This window comes from Salvelinus alpinus, chromosome 24 (genome assembly GCF_045679555.1).
Source record: "Salvelinus alpinus chromosome 24, SLU_Salpinus.1, whole genome shotgun sequence".
NCBI classification, from domain to species: Eukaryota; Metazoa; Chordata; class Actinopteri; order Salmoniformes; family Salmonidae; genus Salvelinus; species Salvelinus alpinus.
This window is the reverse complement of record NC_092109.1, coordinates 31,555,049-31,576,822: the sequence shown is the minus strand read 5'-3', so window position 1 is coordinate 31,576,822 and position 21,774 is coordinate 31,555,049. Positions and strand designations below refer to the sequence as shown.

Below are 21,774 nucleotides of genomic sequence, written 5' to 3'. Positions count from 1 at the left end.
TGGCTTTGCTATAAAGTCAGACTGACAGGACGGGGCGAGGTTCATTTGAGTCTGGAGCGAGACCGCCGCAGGGTACCCAGTCTTGTTCAGATGCTGCGCACCACTTGATCCACGTTCACGTCTCTGGGCAGAGGGGTTCAGAGGCACATCTACTCAAAAGTTTTGACGCTGTCATTGTAATGCTTTTCACTAATAGCCTATTTGAAGAAAGCATATTAATAATAAAATTAAGACATCAAATTCATATTGGGCTTTTTTAAGAAAGGTATTATTTCACCCCAAATATAGCCCAATGGAAAATAAAACGCACGAAACAACTGTCTGTCCCACTCCCATCATGTATCCAATTATTTGATGGCAACGTATAATGCTATTAAATGCAATTCAATAATTCGTTTTTAGTCTACTTCGTGCATTTGATTAGGCTACAGTTTGTCCTTCCATCAATGATGTAATGCAGAGCCGGCAGGCGAGGTACTGACGCGCTGTCGAATATTCGCACATCTCTATCCAGCTCTACTCCCTGAACTGGAGCGCATAATTTTCTCCCCTCCTTCCCAACAGTTATCCAAGGATACCTAGCCACGATCACTTTTGACCTTCAAACTAGTCCACTAAACAAAAGCCTATTGCCTCATTCAATAACCGCATTCATCCGAATATCCTACTGCTCTCCTGACCGCCTGTGCACCGTTCCGGGGGAGCGCACATATTGCAGGCAGTGGGAAACAGATACATCCCTCGATAGCGCAGCATATGTTCTCATGCGTCTGAAGGTAGAAGCTGGCGATGCGGTTTCCCTCGGCTTGATTTGGAGCCTTTTGCTGCGGGGTGTTTGACATTGCACCCATACATTTGGGGGTGATCCGCTAGTGACTACGACGATGGCGGAGAAGGCAGTCAATACAGCGTCCAGCGCCTTGACAGGTAAGCTAGGTAAAACGTTAACGGTCTATTGTTTACAATATCCAATGTTTCTCTCCACGGTAGCCTATTTTGTAAAGGGTTCTATAACATTGGCATAGGGCTACGCGCATGAATCACTGTATCCCCAAACTGCATTTCATTGTAGTCTTCAGTCATTCCTAATATAGCCTAAATAGCCTATGCTAAATATCGTTGACTCTATTGAAGGTCAGCTGCCTAAACAATTAATAATTGTTACATCAAAAGGACAACTTGCACCTTTGTTGATTGCCAAATTGATTGGCTCTGTGCCAGAGTGGTCATGCTAATAGGGGGCACAGGGGCACATGCCCCCTCAGATTTGTCCTGTTTAAAAATTGTATTCTAATTTTAGATGTTTTATTTTTATTTTTGGGTTGTTTCTCTGTAACACTACTAGCCGCCTAGTAATTTTATGTAGTTGGTGTTATTTAGCCCAGATAGGTTCCCAGTCTCCCAACCTCACAACTAGCTACTAATAAGCCATTTCAGGCTATCAATCAAGTTAGAGTAGCTAGTTTGTCTAACTACACTACATTACCAAAAGTATGTGGACAGATGCTCGTCGAATATCTCATTCCAAAATCATGGGCATTAATATGGATTTGGTCCCCCCAATGCTGCTATAACAGCCTCCACTCTTCTGGGAAGGCTTTCCACTACATGTTGGAACATTGCTGCGGGGACTTGCTTCCATTCAGCCACAAGAGCATTAGTGAGGTCGGGCACTGATGTTGGCTGATTAGGCCTGGCTCGCATTTGGCGTTCCAATTCATCACAAAGGTGTTTGATAGGGTTGAGTTCAGGGCTCTGTGCAGGCCAGTCAAGTTCTTCCACACCGATCTTGAACAAACCATTTCTGTATGGACTTTGCTTTGTGCACGGGGGCATTGTCATGCTGAAACAGGAAAGGGCCTTCCCCAAACTGTTTCCACAAAGTTGGAAGCACATAATCGTCTAGAATGTCATTGTATGCTGTAGCATTAAGATTTATTTTCACTGGAACTAAGGGGCCTAGCCCAAACCATAATTCCTCTTCCAACAAACTTTACAGTTGGCACTATGCATTCGGGCAGGTAGCGTTCTCCCGGCATCCGCCAAACCAAGATTAGTCCGTCGGACTGCCAGTTGGTGAAGCATAATTCATCACTCCGGAGAATATTTCCTCTGCTCCAGAGTCCAATGGTGGCGAGCTTTACATCCCTCCAACCGACTCTTGGCGTTGCGCTTGGGGATCTTAGGTTGTGTGCGGCTGCTCGGCCATGGAAACCCATTGCATGAAGCCCCAGACGAACAGTTCTTGTGCTGATGTTGCTTCCAGAGGCAGTTTGGAACTCGATAGTGAGTGTTTACGCGCTTCAGTACTCGGCGGTCCCGTTCTTTGAGCTTGTGTAGCCTATCACTTTGCGGCTGAGCCGTTGTTGTTTCCACTTCACATTAACTAGCAGGGCAGAAATTTGACAAACTGACTTGTTGGAAAGATGGCATCCTATGACAATGACACGTTGAAAGTCACAGCTCTTCACTAAGGCCAATCTACTGCCAATGTTTGTCTATGGAGATTGCATGGCTGTGTGCTCTATTTTATACACCGGTCAGCAGTGGGTGTGGCTGAAATAGCCGAATAGCCGTAGACTTTAGAAAATCAAGCAATTACTAAATTCACCGAATAAGACTCACATTCCTTTCAATCCTTTACCCAGACTCCCGAGTGGCTCAGTGGTCTTAGGCACTGCATCGCAGTGCTAGAGGTGTCACTACAGACGCGGGTGCGATCCCAGGCTTTATCACAACCGGCCGTGATTGGGAGACCCATAGGGCGACGCACAATTGTCCCAGCGTCGTCCGGGTTTGGCTGGGGGGGCTTTACAAGTAGGTCGTCATTGTAAATCAAGGTTGAATAAAATCAAATAAAACGATTTTAGCAGAGATGCAGATAAGCATATTTAGTTTAAAAAAAATAACCACCAGTCAGGATGACACAGACAGCTCAAAGGGTATGCTTAGATATGCAGAAACATATACACTGCTCAAAAAAATAAAGGGAACACTTAAACAACACAATGTAACTCCAAGTCAATCACACTTCTGTGAAATCAAACTGTCCACTTAGGAAGCAACACTGATTGACAATAAATTTCACATGCTGTTGTGCAAATGGAATAGACAAAAGGTGGAAATTATAGGCAATTAGCAAGACACCCCCAATAAAGGAGTGGTTCTGCAGGTGGTGACCACAGACCACTTCTCAGTTCCTATGCTTCCTGGCTGATGTTTTGGTCACTTTTGAATGCTGGCGGTGCTTTCACTCTAGTGGTAGCATGAGACGGAGTCTACAACCCACACAAGTGGCTCAGGTAGTGCAGCTCATCCAGGATGGCACATCAATGCGAGCTGTGGCAAGAAGGTTTGCTGTGTCTGTCAGCGTAGTGTCCAGAGCATGGAGGCGCTACCAGGAGACAGGCCAGTACATCAGGAGACGTGGAGGAGGCCTTAGGAGGGCAACAACCCAGCAGCAGGACCGCTACCTCCGCCTTTGTGCAAGGAGGAGCAGGTGGAGCACTGCCAGAGCCCTGCAAAATGACCTCCAGCAGGCCACAAATGTGCATGTGTCTGCTCAAACGGTCAGAAACAGACTCCATGAGGGTGGTATGAGGGCCCGACGTCCACAGGTGGGGGTTGTGCTTACAGCCCAACACCGTGCAGGACGTTTGGCATTTGCCAGAGAACACCAAGATTGGCAAATTCGCCACTGGCGCCCTGTGCTCTTCACAGATGAAAGCAGGTTCACACTGAGCACATGAGCACATGTGGTAGCGGTCCTGCTGCTGGGTTGTTGGTTTAGCATCTGGTTTTGAGGCCTTATTTAGTTTTCATAGGGTAGACATGTATTTAAAATTCAAATCAAATCAAATCAGGGACTTGAAAAATATGGTTTCTCACCAGAACACAGACCATTTATCATTAGTTAAAGACATGTGACCTGGCCAGTGAAAAGGTATTCTTGTTAGTTGCCTACCTATAAGGCCTGTCCTGGCAGACACCGATTTAAGTTTATAGCCTATACTCTAAAAGCATGATATGGACAGTCTCAATCGAAAGTGCTTTTTAATTTATAGGCTTACTTACACTGGGTCTGCGAAAGCACCCCTCAGTACCTAGGCTAATTCCTAGTTTCCCAAAAGTTAGTTCTTTCATTATAGGCCGTGTACAACCCAATGTTGTGATTTGATAGGTTTTTCCTTGACTGGGAGCTGTATTAGATTTTGGTGAGTGATGCATAAGTAACAGGGACAGATTATGGCTGTTGTTTTTAATCTAGTCCAGAATAAATCAATGGCCTGGCTGTTATTTGTCCTTGACTGACCTACAATAACTATTCAGACTTTTCGCTTGACTCATATGTTCCCTTCTCCAGCCGAAGGATTGACTCCACCGTCAGTTGCGGAGAAGAGACCCCAAAGCAACAGCCATGGCTCCCCAGCCCGTGTTGTACTTCATCCAGGGAGCCCAGCTGTGAAAAACAGTAAACTGCTCCAATTGATGGCTCACACTCTTAATCTTAACATTTAAAAATATTTATTGGGTGCTTATTGGGTACTTGTCTGAATTGAAAAGGGGCATTACAGAATTACTTTAATAATAATTTTATTTGGCCTTACTGCTATTAGCCCATACAAACACATTGAATAACAGATTCAATACATGGAACAACAGATAGTCCCACCCAAAAATCTAAAGGAAGTTTGTTCTGAAGTGTCTGTCTTATATCTGAGAGATATCAGGAAACAGTCAAATAAACAATAAAAATGTATTTAAGTATTTTTGGCACAAAACAGTCTCCATATACAGTATACTGTACTTTATTTTTTAACTGGTACCAGGGGACCTTCAGACGAGTCTTGTGAGTCCAGTCGGTGTCCTAGAGCAAAACACCCTACATGTTGTATTAGTGTGTAGCCCACTGACAGATTAACTGTACCGACTTCAGACGAGTCCCATGATGCTTGTGGGGGTCGTAGAGCATGACCACTCTTGTATGACCACTCTTTCCATAGAGTGGTCATAGTTTGTAGGTCAAACCGTTCGAACCCTACAGACGACACATCCAGTGCATCCAATACTGTGGTTTTAGTGCTATGTATAGCACTGCTTTCCTCTGCTGATAAACTGTGGGGACTGTTATCTCTCCCATATCAGACGAGGTGCTGAGCCCAGCCTTGGTCATAGAGAAGAAGCCCCAGCTCAATGGGCTCCCCTCCCCTTTACGTCTGCCAGGCAACAACACTAACAATCATGCAGGTAAACAGTGTAAGTCACACTCTCACCCCCACTGTGGCTGTTAGCTCCCCTATAGAATCTTTCCCTTTTTCTGGATATGAACGCTGCTTAATATCTTCAAGTGTCCTCTCTATAAACACATCTCTCCCTCACTATCTCTTTGAACGTCTCCCCTCGCTCTGTTTCTGTCTAGCTTGTCTGTTTCTCTTTTTTAATCCCATTTCATATCACTTTATATCTCATTCCCTCAGATGTGGAAGGCTATCTGAGGACAGATGACAGGATGCGTTTAGCCAAAGAGAGACGTGAGGAAAGAGATAAAGGTTTAGGTAAGTGATGTTCCTGTCAGTATTTAGACTGATGGAAATCATATTTTATTGAAGCCAATATTTGTATTATAGCAGATTAGCAGAAATGTATAATTTATTATAGCAGATTAGCAGAAATGTATAATTTATTATAGCAGATTAGCAGAAATGTTGTATAATTTATTATAGCAGATTAGCAGAAATGTTGTATAATTTATTATAGCAGATTAGCAGAAATGTTGTATAATTTATTACAGCAGATTAGCAGAAATGTTGTATAATTTATTACAGCAGATTAGCAGAAATGTTGTATAATTTATTACAGCAGATTAGCAGAAATGTTGTATAATTTATTACAGCAGATTAGCAGAAATGTTGTATAATTTATTACAGCAGATTAGCAGAAATGTTGTATAATTTATTACAGCAGATTAGCAGAAATGTTGTATAATTTATTACAGCAGATTAGCAGAAATGTTGTATAATTTATTACAGCAGATTAGCAGAAATGTTGTATAATTTATTACAGCAGATTAGCAGAAATGTTGTATAATTTATTACAGCAGATTAGCAGAAATGTTGTATAATTTATTATAGCAGATTAGCAGAAATGTTGTATAATTTATTATAGCAGACTAGCAGAAGTGTTCTATAATTTTGCCCCATAAAACTTCCAGCCAGTAGTGAGGTTCAGGAACAAAGATTGTTGTTGGTTTTTAAAGTGGTGTTGGAGAGGGTGGAAATCTGGGTGTGTTGGTTGGTGTTTCCAGCGGTGCGAGAGCAGGCGATCATGGAGAAGGAGCGGCGGGCTCAGCTGCAGTATGAGCGTACCGTGGAGGAGCGCTGGAGGAAGCTGGAGGAACAGAGACAGAAGGAGGAGCTCCGCAGAGCTGCTGTGGATGAGAAGAGGAGACAGAGGCTGGAGGAGGAAAAGGTCAGACTCACCACTTAGCCACTACATCTTCCAGTGCATGATGTAGTTCCCTCTGTGCTCACACTCACACACAGCTCTTTCAGCTTCAGTTCAGTTTCAGTTCCATTTTTGTGTGTTTATTACTCAGTTTGTATGCTCTGTTTTTGTTTCTATGTGTGTGTGTGGCATGTGCAGCAACAGCCCCAACAGCCAGATGTTGACATCCTTCTGTGGCGACGTTGTTTTGGGTTTTGGAGAGAGAGATAAGCAGGGACATAATGTATGCTCTTTAATTCACTCAAATCCTCTAGTTCATTAATCACAGTACTTAATGTCGTCTCCCAATCAAATATTGGATAGACCTCTGCTCTGTTAGGTAATGGGGATTTTCACCCACCCCCTCTTGTCTATCCCACCCTGCATACCAGTCAACACTGGCTTCTGGGAAGCTGATGCCATTGGTATTGATCTCTATGTAAATCTCAGTGACCTCATCAGCCTAATCAATGAATGTCTCTGCCATTCCATTTGTTTAATCTGATCCTAATCCTGCTTTGTCATTGCTCTCAATTTGTCAATGCTTCCCAAAATATCTGCTCAGCCACGACGACATTGGCAGCTTTGTCTTTTTAAACCATGTCACACACTGCCACTTTCCGAAGACGAGTCCATTTATTTTAGGGATTTGTAGCCTACATTGATTCCACCATTTAGCCTTTAAACCTAGCATAAACATGTATGTTATAGAGAATTAAGTTTGTCTAAGTGGAGTGAAATAACATGAATTATAATTTGTTTGCTCTCTTGATATCTTTATAAAAGTGGTAATATTCATAAGATCATGCATTTTTGAGACAGATGATACAGCATTTACCTTGGTCATCAATCTCACCCGGGATCGATTGTGTGTGTGTGTGTGGTGTGTGGTGTGTGTTCCTATTGGATGGATTATATCCTCTAGATGATGTCATTATAGACCAATAGAAATGCAGGAGGAGCCCATGTGGTGTGGCTAATGCCGGATTTGCTTTTCTGTGTTACTAAGATTCTTCACTTTCTTTTCACCCTTTATTGAATCTTTGCAGTGTCAGTCTCATTCAAATATTTGCTATTGTGCTGGCTTCATCTGTGTGTGTAGTTCATATTGTCGGTGCATGTCCATGTATTTTTCTGTGTTAGATAGGAAGAAATGAAAAAGAAGAGTAGGGATATATAGGAGGAAAAGATGGAACAATTGTAAATGGAGAAATGTTGGCAATGGTTGATCACCCACCAGATGGCTTTGTCTCCTGCTCTGTTGGGCTGTGTACCATGGCAACACTGTGGGTGGGGAAGGGTTAACTATCTTGGATGAAAGATGATTTACTGAGGAAAATCTGAGTAGAACAGGAGGCTAGACGAGAGAGGGGGGGTATAGGATAAAGGAAGAAGGGAGCTAGTCTCCAACCTGTGTCAATACTGTTGCATGCTGGGAGATTGACTGTGTGAGTGTCTTTGTGTCAACATGTGTATGTGATTGGAGGGGTGGAGTCCCCAGGCAGCTGTGGTCTCTTTCTATCTGCCTTATGAGGTAAAGTGAGATTGTGCTGTGCTGTGAGACTGTACTGTGCTGTGTAAGAGGAGAGGTGGTGGTTATGGAGTGACCAGCCTGGTCCTCGTGGGAGGTCTAGGGGAGCAGCTCAGTGACAGAGTCCCTTGTCTTCCCGGTCCTGGAACGGAACAACCAGGAGCGACTGGACGCTCTGATGAAACGCTCCCTGGAACGCAGCCTGCAGCTAGAGCAGAGGCCCAAACGCTGGACATGGGGCGGAGCTGGAGGAGCACAGGGTGAGTCCACAACAGGGAGATGGAGAGGAGTACAATGAGGTGTGAATGATGAATCAGTGACTGGAAGGAGAAATGGTGAGAGGGAGGGAGGGACCGCACTAAATGTTCTAGGCTAATTCGATTTGGCATGTCCTTTTGTGGCTTCTAAAGTTATAGGATACACATTTGGAGTTCTCCTCTCTACCAGATACAAGCACACAAGCAGTCCATCAGATAAACTAGCACACAAGCAGTCCATCGGATAAACTAGCACACAAGCAGTCCATCGGATGAACTAGCACACAAGCAGTCCATCGGATAAACTAGCACACAAGCAGTCCATCGGATAAACTAGCACACAAGCAGTCCATCGGATAAACTAGCACACAAGCAGTCCATCGGATGAACTAGCACACAAGCAGTCCATCGGATAAACTAGCACACAAGCAGTCCATCGGATAAACTAGCACACAAGCAGTCCATCGGATGAACTAGCACACAAGCAGTCCATCGGATGAACTAGCACACAAGCAGTCCATCGGATGAACTAGCACACAAGCAGTCCATCGGATAAACTAGCACACAAGCAGTCCATCGGATAAACTAGCACACAAGCAGTCCATCGGATAAACTAGCACACAAGCAGTCCATCAGATAAACTGGCACACGATAGGTGTTGTTCTGGAAGCTGCTGGTAGCTTATGACTCTCCTCCACCCTTCTAGACTCAAGGTCAGACTGTGATGTCTCTGTGCCTGCCTGTCCCAGACCTGTCGTAAACCGTGGAAATAGTAATCAGTCCAGTCAACCCTGAGGGGAGCAAAGCAGACAGTTTTAGAATTGACAGCATACTTGCTGCTATTTTAGGGCATTATTGAGGGCTTCTATCCTGAGTCAGTTATTGATGATTTCATTTCGATGGGGCACTGCGAGTTTGGTGTTCTTTGTGGATTATGATGGAGGACTGAGATACAGAAACATAATGTTCAAAACGTAGATGCTGATGTTTATTACACTGTTTTCTGAATGTGTTTGTACATGTGATTTGGATTGGGTCATAGAGGGATACATGTATATGGAGGATAAAGGTGTGTATGTGAGAGAGAGTCTTTCTCCCTGGCCTGCTCATTGCCTCCAGCCTTGCTGCATGGGTTTACCTCCCCAGACAGTTGTCTACCGGAGCACCCTGCTGGGTGCACAGGTATATCAGGGGGTCATCAGGTAAAGCCATGAGTGGCAGCTCTGGTCATAACGCTGTGCTCTCTCTGCTCTGCTCCGCCTGCTGCCTATAGGTGACTGTGAGAATGCCCCTCTCCCCGCCTCCACCTTTCCCCATGAACTCGCCGCCCCCTTTCCTGCTGCCAGCGAATCCGGTAATGTTATGAACCCCTCCCGTTCGGTCCACCAATCCCCTGTCCCCCATCCTGCTCTCCACCCCACAGTGACCACTGCTCTCATTGGCTGTTTGGTTCGAGAGAAATGTCATGCCGACTCAAAGGTTTTATGTATATTTCCCAGAATGCATGTGCAACAGCTGAATCAGAAAGTGTATCTGGAAGCATGAGGATGTGTGGGAGGAGTCGTGTGCCTGGAACAATTACTAATGTACAAGTGTACATTGCTGTTGTATAATTGCTGCTTTTATCAATATATTTTTTACGTGTGTATGTGTGAGGGTATGTGTAGGTATTGGTGCTCAGCTTGGGTATTTTGATATCTTAGTTGTCTTTTGGCACTTGCAAGTCGATCCGGGTCGAGCAAAAGAGACAGCAAGGGATAACAATAGAGATGTAGGGTTTAAGGATACACAGAGAAGAAAGTAAACAAGAGATCCATTAGGAAAGGACAGGCATTAGGGGCCACGGCACATGTACATCACTTCACTTCCTCCTTTTCATTGTTTGAAACCTCCTGGTCGCTCCTCATTGAAAGCATATGTCACTCAGTCACAACACTTTGGTTGAGGTTTGACATTCGCAATGTTTCTTTCTGCATCTTACCAATCTGTAATATCACCCATTGAAATACTCAGTGTTGTATAGAGCCCATCCTATCCCCATGAGTATTTGGAAAACATAAACCAATAATAATGAAGTGACGAGCAGTATTTGCCATTCAACATGCACAGGAACAGGTAGTCCACCAGTTTTACATACAAGTACTACTAATACTCCTTCTACTACTATCACCACTAGTATTACTACTACTACTACTATCATCACTAGTACTACTACTATCACCACTAGTACTATTACTATCACCACTACTACTACTACTACTACTATCACCACTAGTACTACTACTACTACCACCACCACTAGTACTACTACTATCACCACTAGTACTACTACTACTACTACTTCTCCTTCTACAACTATCACCACGAGTACTACTACTACTACTACTATCCCCACTACTACTACTACTACTACTACTACTATCACCACTAGTACTACTAATACTACCACCACTAGTACTACTGCTATCACCACTAGTACTACTACTTCTCCTACTATCACCACTAGTACTACTACTATCACCACTACTACTATCACTACTACTACTACAATCACCACTAGTACTACTACTACTACTAATCCTTCTACTACTATCACCACTAGTACTACTTATTCTACTACTATCACTACTACTACTAGTACTACTACTACTATCCCCACTACTACTTCTCCTTCTACTACGATCACCACTAGTACTACTACTATCCCCACTAGTACTACTACTACTACTACTACTATTACTACTATCACCACTAGTACTACTCCTTCTACTACTATCACCACTAGTAGTACTACTACACTACTACTCCTTCTACTACTATCACCACTACTACTTCTCCTTCTACTACGATCCCCACGAGTACTACTACTACTACTACTACTATCACCACTAGCACTACTACTATCACCACTAGTACTACTACTACTACTACTACTACTATCACCACTAGTACTACTACTAGTACTTCTCCTTCTACTACTATCACCACTAGTAGTACTACTACTACTACACTACTACTCCTTCTACTACTATCACCACTACTACTTCTCCTTCTACTACGATCCCCACTAGTACTACTACTACTACTACTACTATCACCACTAGTACTACTACTATCACCACTAGTATTACTACTACTACTACTATCACTACTACTACTATCACCACTAGTACTACTACTAGTACTTCTCCTTCTACTACTATCACCACTACTACTACTACTACTAATACTACTACTACTACTACTATCACCACTAGTACTACTACCTCTCCTTCTACTACTATCACCACTAGTAGTACTACTACACTACTACTCCTTCTACTACTATCACCACTACTACGTCTCCTTCTACTACGATCCCCACTAGTACTACTACTACTACTATCACCACTAGCACTACTACTATCACCACTAGTACTACTACTACTACTACTACTACTATCACCACTAGTACTACTACTAGTACTTCTCCTTCTACTACTATCACCACTAGTAGTACTACTACTACTACACTACTACTCCTTCTACTACTACTACACTACTACTCCTTCTACTACTATCACCACTACTACGTCTCCTTCTACTACGATCCCCACTAGTACTACTACTACTACTACTATCACCACTAGTAGTACTACTACTACTACACTACTACTCCTTCTACTACTATCACCACTACTACTTCTCCTTCTACTACGATCCCCACTAGTACTACTACTACTATCACCACTAGTACTACTACTATCACCACTAGTATTACTACTACTACTACTATCACTACTACTACTATCACCACTAGTACTACTACTAGTACTTCTCCTACTACTATCACCACTAGTAGTACTACTACTACTATACTACTACTACTACTACTACTATTCCCACTAGTACTACTACAACTACTACTACTACTATCACCACCAGTACTACTACTATTACTACTACTACTATCACCACTACTACTTCTCCTTCTACTAATACTATCACCACTAGTACTACTACTAGTACTTCTCCTTCTACTACTATCACCACTAGTAGTACTACTACTACTACTACTACCACCACTAGTACTACTACTATCACCACCACTACTACTAGTAGTACTACTACTCCTTCTACTATCCCCACTAGTACTACTCATTCTACTACTATCTCCACTAGTACTACTCCTTCTACTACTATCCCCACGAGTACTACTCCTTCTACTACTATCCCCACGAGTACTACTCCTTCTACTACTATCCCCACTAGTACTACTCCTTCTACTACTATCCCCACTAGTACTACTCCTTCTACTACTATCACCACTACGTCTACTACTATTACTGCTACTATCATTACTACTACTAGTACTACTACTACTGCCACCACTAGTACTACTACTACTACTACTATTACTGCTACTATCACCACTCATACTACTACTACTGCTTCTTACACCACTAGTACTACTACTACTCCTTCTACTACTACTATCACCATTACTACTACTCCTTCTACTGCTATCACCACTAATACTACTCCTTCTACTGCTATCACCACTAGTACTGCTACTATTACTGCTACCACTGCTACTATCACTGCTAGTACTACTACTACTACTACTACAACTGCTTATTTCACCACTAGTACTACTACTACTTATATCACCACTAATACTAGTAGTACTACTAGTAGTAGTACTCCATCTACTACTATCACCACTAGTACTACTACTATCATCACTATTACTACTATTACTTCTACTACTACTGCTTCTTTCAACACTATTACTACTATTACTGCTACAATTACTGCTACTATCACCACTAGTACTACCACTATCACCACTATTACTGCTACTATTACTGCTACTGCTGCTGCTATCACCACTACTAGTACTATTATACTACTACTATCAATGCTACTACTACTACCCTAAACACTATGACTTCGGCAACTGCTACTCTCACCCTCACTGCTAATAGCTACTTCTGTCGGTGTCATCACAAATGACAATGAGACATTTTTGAGGCAGACCCATACATCTTTTCCATTCTCCGGGAGTACAGTACTCACTAGTCTAGAACAAGCATTCTTAGCCCCGTTCCTCTTCTCCTTCTGCTTCTAGCACCTTAATTTCTCCGTCTCATGTCCCTCATGGCGTTTTGTTTTGTTCGTCATCCTCATCTCCGTCCCCTCCTGCCAACTCCTCCATTGACCCCTGACCCCTCCATCAGCCAAGCGCTGTCACCTGAACTCTGTGGAGAGCCTGATGGTCCACCGCCTTCTTACCCACACTCACTCCTCTATGGTCCAGTGCCACAGTGCAGCAGACCTCCATCTGCCCTGCCACTGATGCACAGGTAGCAGCTAGACAAAACATCTGGACCGACAAGTTTTTTCACATAGACAGTAAATGTTTCCAGACAGGTAACACACCGGTGACATCGTGCAGCATTAGTGATGTAGAAACTAGGGACTGCATGGCAGCATTTCTACTTCTGCCGATAGACATGCCATTTTATCTACTTTATTTATGTCTAGGTCTGGCTTTTGTGAATGTATGTGTCTGAGGGTATAGATGTGTTTAAATGTGTGTATTCAGTATGTGTGTAACAGCTGTATACTGTGTTTGTGTGTATGTTTTGGAGTGACAAGGAGAAAAAATACCTACACGCTAAGATGCTTCACAAAAGTGTTGCTTAACATTGCATGCCTTACATAATGTACAGTGATGTAGTGGTAAACAAAATAGGTGGATAAACACAGTACTTTCAATTAATTTTTCTGTAACGCTCGTGTAAAATAAAAAAGGTGAGTAAAGGGTGTTTACCCTCCACTACACCACTGTAAATATGGCAGTAGTAATGTTGCTTCAGCATAAACATTTTTTTGCAATCAAAAGTGTGTGGGTGTTTTTATTTTATTTTCTAAATGTAAATTTATATAGTATTCGTGATGTATTTGGGGGGATTGTGCAAACATCACTCTAACTTGCGACAGATGACCATGTGAAAAGACAAAATAATTTGTATGTTTCATTACAAAAATTGATAGTATAGTTAGTTTCCTCCATACCTATACTGTGGATATTGATCAGAAAATATGGAATTACCATCATTGTATCTCCTCTGACCACAATACATCTTAACTTGATAATAATTTTATCCTTTGACCTCTGAGTGTCTGATGTCTGTCGTTGTGCAGCTCCCTGCAGCCCCCACAGGTCACCCTATCGGGGCTCACCAAGCCGGGCTAATCGACGGAGGCTCCAGGGCTCTCCAGAGGAGTCAGCAGGGGGGTCTATCTCCACCCCTCAAACCCCCAAGGTCAGACTTGTTTTACCTACCCACTTTGTTGTGGAATAGACAGAAACCAGTGAAGAGTTGGCAGGGCCATGTTGGCAGGGCCATGTTGGCAGGATTACATACACATGCACACACACTGACATTCTCTCTGGTGTGTTTTCAGAAGGAGAGGTTGCGCAGAGAGAGAAGGACTGGCTCCCCAGCGACAGGCTCCCCTGTGAGAAGAGCAGAATCCCCAGCCATGTTCACCAGACGCTCAGCCTCCCCCGCCACCCCCAAGTAAGACTCGCTGTCCTGCTGCTGAATCCATGTGGTCGGTCCTAGTTATTGTGACAGAGGGTGATGATGTCTTTCTTGTTGCTAGGTTGCTGAGCTGTACCCAGTCTCCCTGCACTGTGCGCCAGTACCACTCTTCTCCCATCAGGCACAGACCCACCACCCCGGTTACCAACGGCAACAAGAAGGAGGACGGACAAGTTGAAGAAGCCAAAGGGCACAACAACATCAGTGACAGAAATGTCTCCAAGCCAGAGACCCCTGTGAAAAAGATGTCTGATATTCAGAGCCCTGAGAAGTCTTCTCAAGCCGACACCGCTGAAAAAAAACTGTCCAACACCGAGACCCCAGAAAAGAGATTCCCAAAAACTGAGACCCCCAGTAATAACTTAAAAGGTGAGATTTCTGAAAAGAAGGACAACCCTGATAAGAAGAGTCCTATGGCTGAGACTACTGATAGGAAAGCATCCAAAATAGACCCTCCAGACAAGAAGATGCCAAAGTCCACCTGCAGCGACCTGAATGCAGATAAGAGCACAGGTGAAACTCTTTACCAATCGTTTTGTGTATATCAATATTTATGTACATCTATCAGTGCATTGTCACAAGGGCACGAGTTTCAATGCACACTGATTTGGGTATTTATCTTTGTGACAGAGCCATCGTCAGTGACGCCAACAGGAAAAGGAATTGCTGGAACGACAAGCGCAGAGGAAGCATCTAGACTGCTAGCGGAGCGTAGGCGTCTGGCCAGGGTGCAGAAGGAGCTGGAGGAGAAACAACATCGTGAGCAGGAGGAGGATGAGCGGTAAGGAGACTGTTTGTCTCAGTGGTTAGTGTCACCATGCGTCTCTTTGTTTGTCAGTACATGACGGACAGATGGTGTGTCTGCGTGTCTGTGGATGTGACTGATAGCATATACTGCAAGTCATCATGTCTGTCTCTGTGTCACTCAGTCTGAAGGCGGAGCAGCTGAGGAGGAGACAGGCAGAGAAGTGGGCACGGCAGGAGGAGGAGGCTCGACGGGCTGAGGAGGAGAGGAGCAGACAGGAGGACCTCCGTAGGACGAGAGAGGAAGAGGAGAAACTGCAGAGGGAGGGCCGGGATAAGGAGCTACAGGTCCAGATGGACAGAGAGGTGGGGGGGGGGGGGGTCACTATGTTGTGACTGTCTGTATGGTGATATGCAGAAAGTATACTCTGGTGCATGCTTAACATGGGTTGTTTGCACAGTACACTGTACTGTTCCACTTCCAAGCATAAATCCTCTATCTTCATCAATACAGAAGGAGGAGGCCGAGTTACAGGCACAGAAGGATGCGGAGCATCAGCGTCAGGAGAGAGAGATACTGAAGCTACAACAAGAAGAGGAGAGACATCTGCGGAAGAAGGTTTTTATGACTCAGAACTCAATGCTTATTACTGAATAAATCAGCCTCTGAAACCCAGTCTGCACCCCTCAATACACGTCATCAAAGTCTGAACCAGTCCTTAATCAAATGTTGATGCAATCCCCACAGAGAATTGAGGAGATAATGAAGAGAACCAGGAAGAGTGATGAGAACCAGGCTGAGATGAAGGTACTGTAGATGTGCCTGCCGTTCTCATAGCTCTGCACGGCTTCAAGGAAGGGACCTGCTGACTGCTGTATTATCCATGTGATGTTGTGTGATCTTGTAAGGTATTGCATACTAACATAGTATGTGCTTTGCAGCTTGAGCTTTTGTTTTTATATCTATGTTGTGATCATTATCAGGATTAAATTGTATCATTGTTGATACATTGGTTTATGCGTCCTGATTACTACAGGTCTTAATCACACAACATTGTACATCATTTTGTTCTTATTTGCTGTGGAATAATAAATGTTCCCTCCATCTTTGTTCCATATTGAAGCAGAATGAGGAAGGGCAGGTGGATACTCTGCCTCAGCCTGTCTCACCACCAGGTAGGTGATCCATTCCACTCATCCACTGATACTCTGCCTGCCCAAGCAGGAAAGACCCCCTATGAATGTATAAATGCTTACTAAAGCATGTTGTATAGGAGTCCCACCCAGTGGCAGCAGTGGGTTAGTCTGGGCATGGTGGGTGAGAGACCCCAGTACTTTTCCATCAACATAGGAGACTCCTGCATGGCTGTAATTTAGCAGTGTTTTTCCAATACCTGTCCTCAGGAGAGGATTGGATTCGCTCTGCATCCTAGATTATGTTCAAGGTCTTTGGCTATTTATAACTCCTCTGTTCCTGCCACAATGCAGCCCTCAGCATGTAACTTCATCCTTACTATTTTTCACTAGAAAGGTTGAACATCAAATCAAATGTTATTTGTCACATGCGCCGAATACAACAGGTGAAACAACCTTACAGTGAAATGCTTACTTACAAGCCCTTAACCAACAATGCAGTTTTAAGAAAATACAAAAAAAAGGGAGATAAGAAAAACAAATAATTAAAGAGCAGCAGTAAATAACAATAGCGGGGCTATATACAGGTGGAACCGGTACAGAGTCAATGTGCGGGGGCACCGGTGTCGAGGTAATTGAGATAATTATGTACATGCAGGTAGGTTGTTAAAGTGGCTATGCATAGATAATAACAGAGAGTAGCAGCAGCGTGGGGGGGGGGGGGGGGGGGGTGCAAATAGTCTGAGTAGCCATTTGATTAGCTGTTCAGGAGTCTTATGGCTTGGGGGTAGTAGCTGTTTAGAAGCCTCTTGGACCGAGACTTGGCGCTCCGGTACCGCTTGCCGTGCGGTAGCAGATAGAACAGTCTATGACTAGGGTAGCTGGAGTCTTTGACAAATTTTAGGGCCTTCCTCTGATACCGCCTGGTATAGAGGTCCTGGACGGCAGGAAGCTTGGCCCCGGTGATGTACTGGGCCGTACGCACTACCCTCCTGAGAGGGAATAGGTTTTGTCGTGCCCAATTCATGACTGTCTTGGTGTGCTTGGACCATGTTAGTTTGTTGTTGATGTGGACGCCAAGGAACTTGAAGCTCTCAACCTGCTCCACTGCAGCCCCGTTGATGAGAATGGGGGCGTGCTCGGTCCTCCTTTTCCTGTAGTCCACAATCAACTCCTTTGTCTTGATCACGTTGAGGGGGAGGTTGTTGTCCTTGCACCACATGGTCAGGTCTCTGACCTCCTCCCTATAGGCTGTCTCATCGTTGTTGGTGATCAGGCCCACAAATGTTGAGTCATCAGCAAACTTAATGATGATGTTGGAGTTGTGCCTGGCTGTGCAGTCATGAGTGAACAGGGAGTACAGGAGGGGACTGAGCACGCATCCCTGAGGGGCCCCCGTGTTGATGATCAGCGTGGCGGATGTGTTGTTACCTAATACATACAGTATTTAGAAAATGTAATGAAATTGAAGAGAAAGACGAATCTGCATTTCTTGTTCTATTTGATTAGCTGATGTAGAACAGAGGGCAGTAGCAAATCTGCCTGTCTACTTGATCTTGGAAACCCCTCTGGCTCACAAAGGTAGTCATGTATGATATGTTGCCACAGTGGTGTATATAGGTTAAGGAATGGGACAATTTCAAGGGGTAATAGTGGCCAGGGATTTAACAAATTCTGACATGATTCTAGGGGAGGCATGGGATTTGTGTATATTTAGCATATTTTTAAGCCGTCCTTGGTCAGGTCTTGTGGTGCTCTTTCTCAGGGAATAGTCCTGTGCATTGTGATAATTTTGTTCTCTACAGGGGAAATGCAAATGAACTCAAAGATGAAGATTGAAACTAATGCTCAGGTGAATGTGCAAGAAAACCCAAAGGTTGAGTCTCAGGTTAATGAACAGGTCACTATCCATGTCAACAAGCAGGACAGTGCCATGGTGAAGGGACAAGCCACCTACCAGGTAACCCCACTGAAGAATGATCTGCAAAAGGGACAGCACGCTAAACAAATAAATAAACAACAGACAGCCCAAGTGAATGGACAGGGTGCAGCCCAGGTTCTCAAGCAAGAGAGTGTCTTTGTGAAGGGACGGGTCGCTTCCAAAGTGAACCAGCAAGAGAGTGCACAGATGAATGCAAAGACCATTGACCAAATTAATCATCTGGATAATACAAAGAGACCCGATGCTCCCCAAGCGGGAAAACAGGAGAGTGTCCAAGTGAATGTACAGGTGAAGAAACCGGAGGAAACCCAGGTGAGCAGCCAAGCCACTGCTCAGCTCAAAATCCAGAAGAGTACCCAAGTAAACGTGAAGTTGACCACACAGACAATCGGACAAGAGGTGCAGCCCAAGAAACCGTCCATGGCGTCCCTACCGGTGGGCCGACCCCCACCTCCACTCATCAACCTGGAGCCATTGGTTGTGAAAAGCAGCGGGGTGTATGACGAGGTGCAGTCCATGGAGGTCAGGTAAGCCATCAGAGCAAGGCCATGTCTATCTACAGGAATACATGATGATGTACGTATAACTGATTCAAACAATAAATGCAACTGATACTGGTTAGTATGAACATTTGCATATGTATTGCCCACCATACCAGCTACCTATGCGTGTTACCCTCAGGGCATATTAGGGATTTTGTATCAACAGAATCCTATTTGGAGCTTTTCCACAGCACTTCGTCATACCCTGAGGAATATTGATAATGAAAATGGCTTCACATTTAACACTTTGCATAATAAATTATTCACCTCATATCCGCCCTTGATTACTCAAGGGCAGCATGCTCCATAGTAGTATACCATCGAGGGAATAACCATTATGAAATTTACAAATTTGCTCCATCCCTTGTCCTCTCTCAGCCCAGTTTCCAAGGAGGAGCTCGTCTCCATCCCAGAGTACTCCCCAGTCAATGAGGTCCAGCACAACGGCATGAGTAATGCCCGAGCCCTGGAAGATCTGCTGGACCTGACGGGCCATGTGGCCTACCCCAAACTCTCCCCCATTGGAAGCCTAGGAGACTGCAACAAGAACCTGATTGAGGGGCTCTGTAGCCCCGGTGCCGATTCCAAGCTCATCCAATCTCATCCTCCACCCTCACACAAGTTCAACTACCAGTAGTCCGGTACATAAAAATTAATGTGAGGATGAGAATGTGAATCTATGAGAATGTTCACAGGTGCATGTTTACACACTTTACATCACAAACGCAAGTTGTCAGATACCGTAGCTCGCCCACACTAGCTTCTCTCAAACACACAGAATCTTATGATGACCTTTTTCTTTTCAGAGCCCTGGACTGGCAAGCCATGATGGAGAGAGCAGAGGGAATGCATCTATGTTGTCTGGTGTTATTGAGGATGGAAATCTCTGCACCTCTTGAGATGAGAGAGAAAGGCACTCTGAATTTAGTTTTTGATCCTCCTTGTTGGTCTCCAACCTTGAATGTCCATTAACCTTCAACCTCCTACAATGCATCTGTCTTTATAGCCTTGGACCACGGAGCATAAGTGACAATAATATTCATAGATTTACTGTACTTGTCAGATAATACCTTGATGATAGTCATAGCTATCTGTGTCATGTCATGTATTGCATAGAGCCGTTGTTAGTGTCTGAAACGTGTGTGTGTGTGTGTGTAGGACTGTCTCAATGAAACAAAGTGCCCATGAAGCAATTTACTTTTGACTATCTGTCATGATATATAGCAGTTAGCTAAGAAAGTTCAATCTAATTTAAAAACAAAAGCTCTTATTCTGTAGTTGAGTAGAAACACAGACTGGTGATTGCCTCTCTTCTCCTTAAATAATTGTTATAGTGAAAGACCCCACATACCCATGTAGAGAATCATATCAGTAAGTTGCCTTTGCTACTGCAGTATTGTTCCTCTTACGACAGAAGTATTGTTCCTTTAATGATTGAAAGATTAATGTTGGTCTGTATCCACCCACTGTAGTTTAGTATGTACTGATCTTTCAATTAGATTGTTCCACTGAAAAGTCCAGTTTTGTCTGGCTGTGGATGCCTCAGGCTAGCTTGTATCTCCCTGGACATAATTCACTCCCAAGAGACTCAAGCTTGTTGTCACAATGTATGTATCCAACCTGCTGTGCGATTGGGATTGTAGCATGTGTGCCATAATACTTGAACCCAGGTCAAACAGTAGGCCCTACTGCAACTCAAAAGTCAACATAAAGAAGCTGTACAGAAACATTCCTCAGTATAATCCAGATTGTCACTAACCCATGCATTGCAGGTTTTGTTCTCTCTTTCCTCCTCGATCAACAAAGTACGGAGCTGTGCCTGATCCCTCAAAAGTCTGAAACCAGTGAGCTGGTATCATTTGAATGTTAAATGGCTTGCAAGATGGAATCCAGTTGGCTGTGTTGTCAAAATTAAGTAATTTTGGTGTGTATATGCACAGATGTGAGTGGTCAGTCACTGGTTCCACTTTGACTGTATTGTGTTTTGAGAAATAATGCACCAAAAGATGGCAAGATTTTTACTTGAAGACTAAGCAACCAGGGATGTAGAAAATCAGTTTTAAAGAGAAAAAATGTTATTAACAGTTCAAACCTACTGTGTCTGCCGTATCTCTAACTAAAGCAGCATTGCAAGGAATAAAAAAATGTGACTATTGTAGACATTGTGCATGGGTCATTAGCATGATATGATAAATATCAGTACTATTAATAAACCTTAAAACAATAATGTATTGTTGTATCTGAATGCCTACAGTAGGTCACAATGCCACTTAAAAATGTAACAATTTATATTTGATAAAAATCTGAATATGAAATGTCAAAAACAAGACTAGCTAGTGTGTGCCCAGTGGGTAAATACCAATGCCTTAATGGTTTCATGTCCTGTACAATCATTTGATAATAACTAATGAAAAAATGTTGTACAAAGTCAGTGTACCAACCCAAACTTCATCCTACAATCAATTTTTCATCAATTGTTAGAAAACAGCCCGATGCCTCTACCAACTGTTAGACTTTTTCTTATCCTATTGGCTATAGCACTTTAGGT

The 21,774-nt window shown here is 43.6% G+C and overlaps 1 protein-coding gene across 7 annotated transcripts; it reads left to right on the top strand.

Moving 5' to 3' along the window:
• The first annotated feature begins 464 nt into the window (after nucleotides 1–464).
• On the top strand, nucleotides 465–21,453 carry LOC139552631 (MAP7 domain-containing protein 2-like). Of its 7 annotated transcripts, none has more exons than XM_071364526.1 (18): nucleotides 465–927; nucleotides 4,364–4,471; nucleotides 5,146–5,247; nucleotides 5,478–5,555; nucleotides 6,305–6,468; nucleotides 8,175–8,274; nucleotides 9,545–9,625; nucleotides 14,461–14,582; nucleotides 14,725–14,840; nucleotides 14,926–15,377; nucleotides 15,495–15,645; nucleotides 15,794–15,974; nucleotides 16,123–16,227; nucleotides 16,357–16,416; nucleotides 16,733–16,784; nucleotides 18,548–19,211; nucleotides 19,605–19,883; nucleotides 20,033–21,453. In XM_071364526.1, exons 1-17 carry the CDS (start codon nucleotides 885–887, stop codon nucleotides 19,861–19,863), a joined length of 2,838 nt encoding a protein of 945 aa, XP_071220627.1. In that variant the 5' UTR covers nucleotides 465–884; the 3' UTR covers nucleotides 19,864–19,883; nucleotides 20,033–21,453. The 7 variants fall into 7 exon arrangements, with proteins under 7 accessions (XP_071220627.1, XP_071220626.1, XP_071220625.1 ...); XM_071364525.1 differs by having other exon boundaries at nucleotides 5,146–5,256; nucleotides 16,736–16,784; XM_071364524.1 differs by having other exon boundaries at nucleotides 5,146–5,256; nucleotides 19,605–19,867.
• Nucleotides 21,454–21,774: the final 321 nt, after the last annotated feature.

Bases quoted from the DNA above. Each gene is read 5' to 3' on its own strand.
- LOC139552631 (XM_071364524.1), top strand. From the start codon at position 885: ATGGCGGAGAAGGCAGTCAATACAGCGTCCAGCGCCTTGACAG. The intron at 14,583-14,724 runs GTCAGACTTGTT...GTGTGTTTTCAG, and splicing joins CCACCCCTCAAACCCCCAAG to AAGGAGAGGTTGCGCAGAGA. The intron at 16,228-16,356 runs GTTTTTATGACT...CAATCCCCACAG, and splicing joins AGAGACATCTGCGGAAGAAG to AGAATTGAGGAGATAATGAA.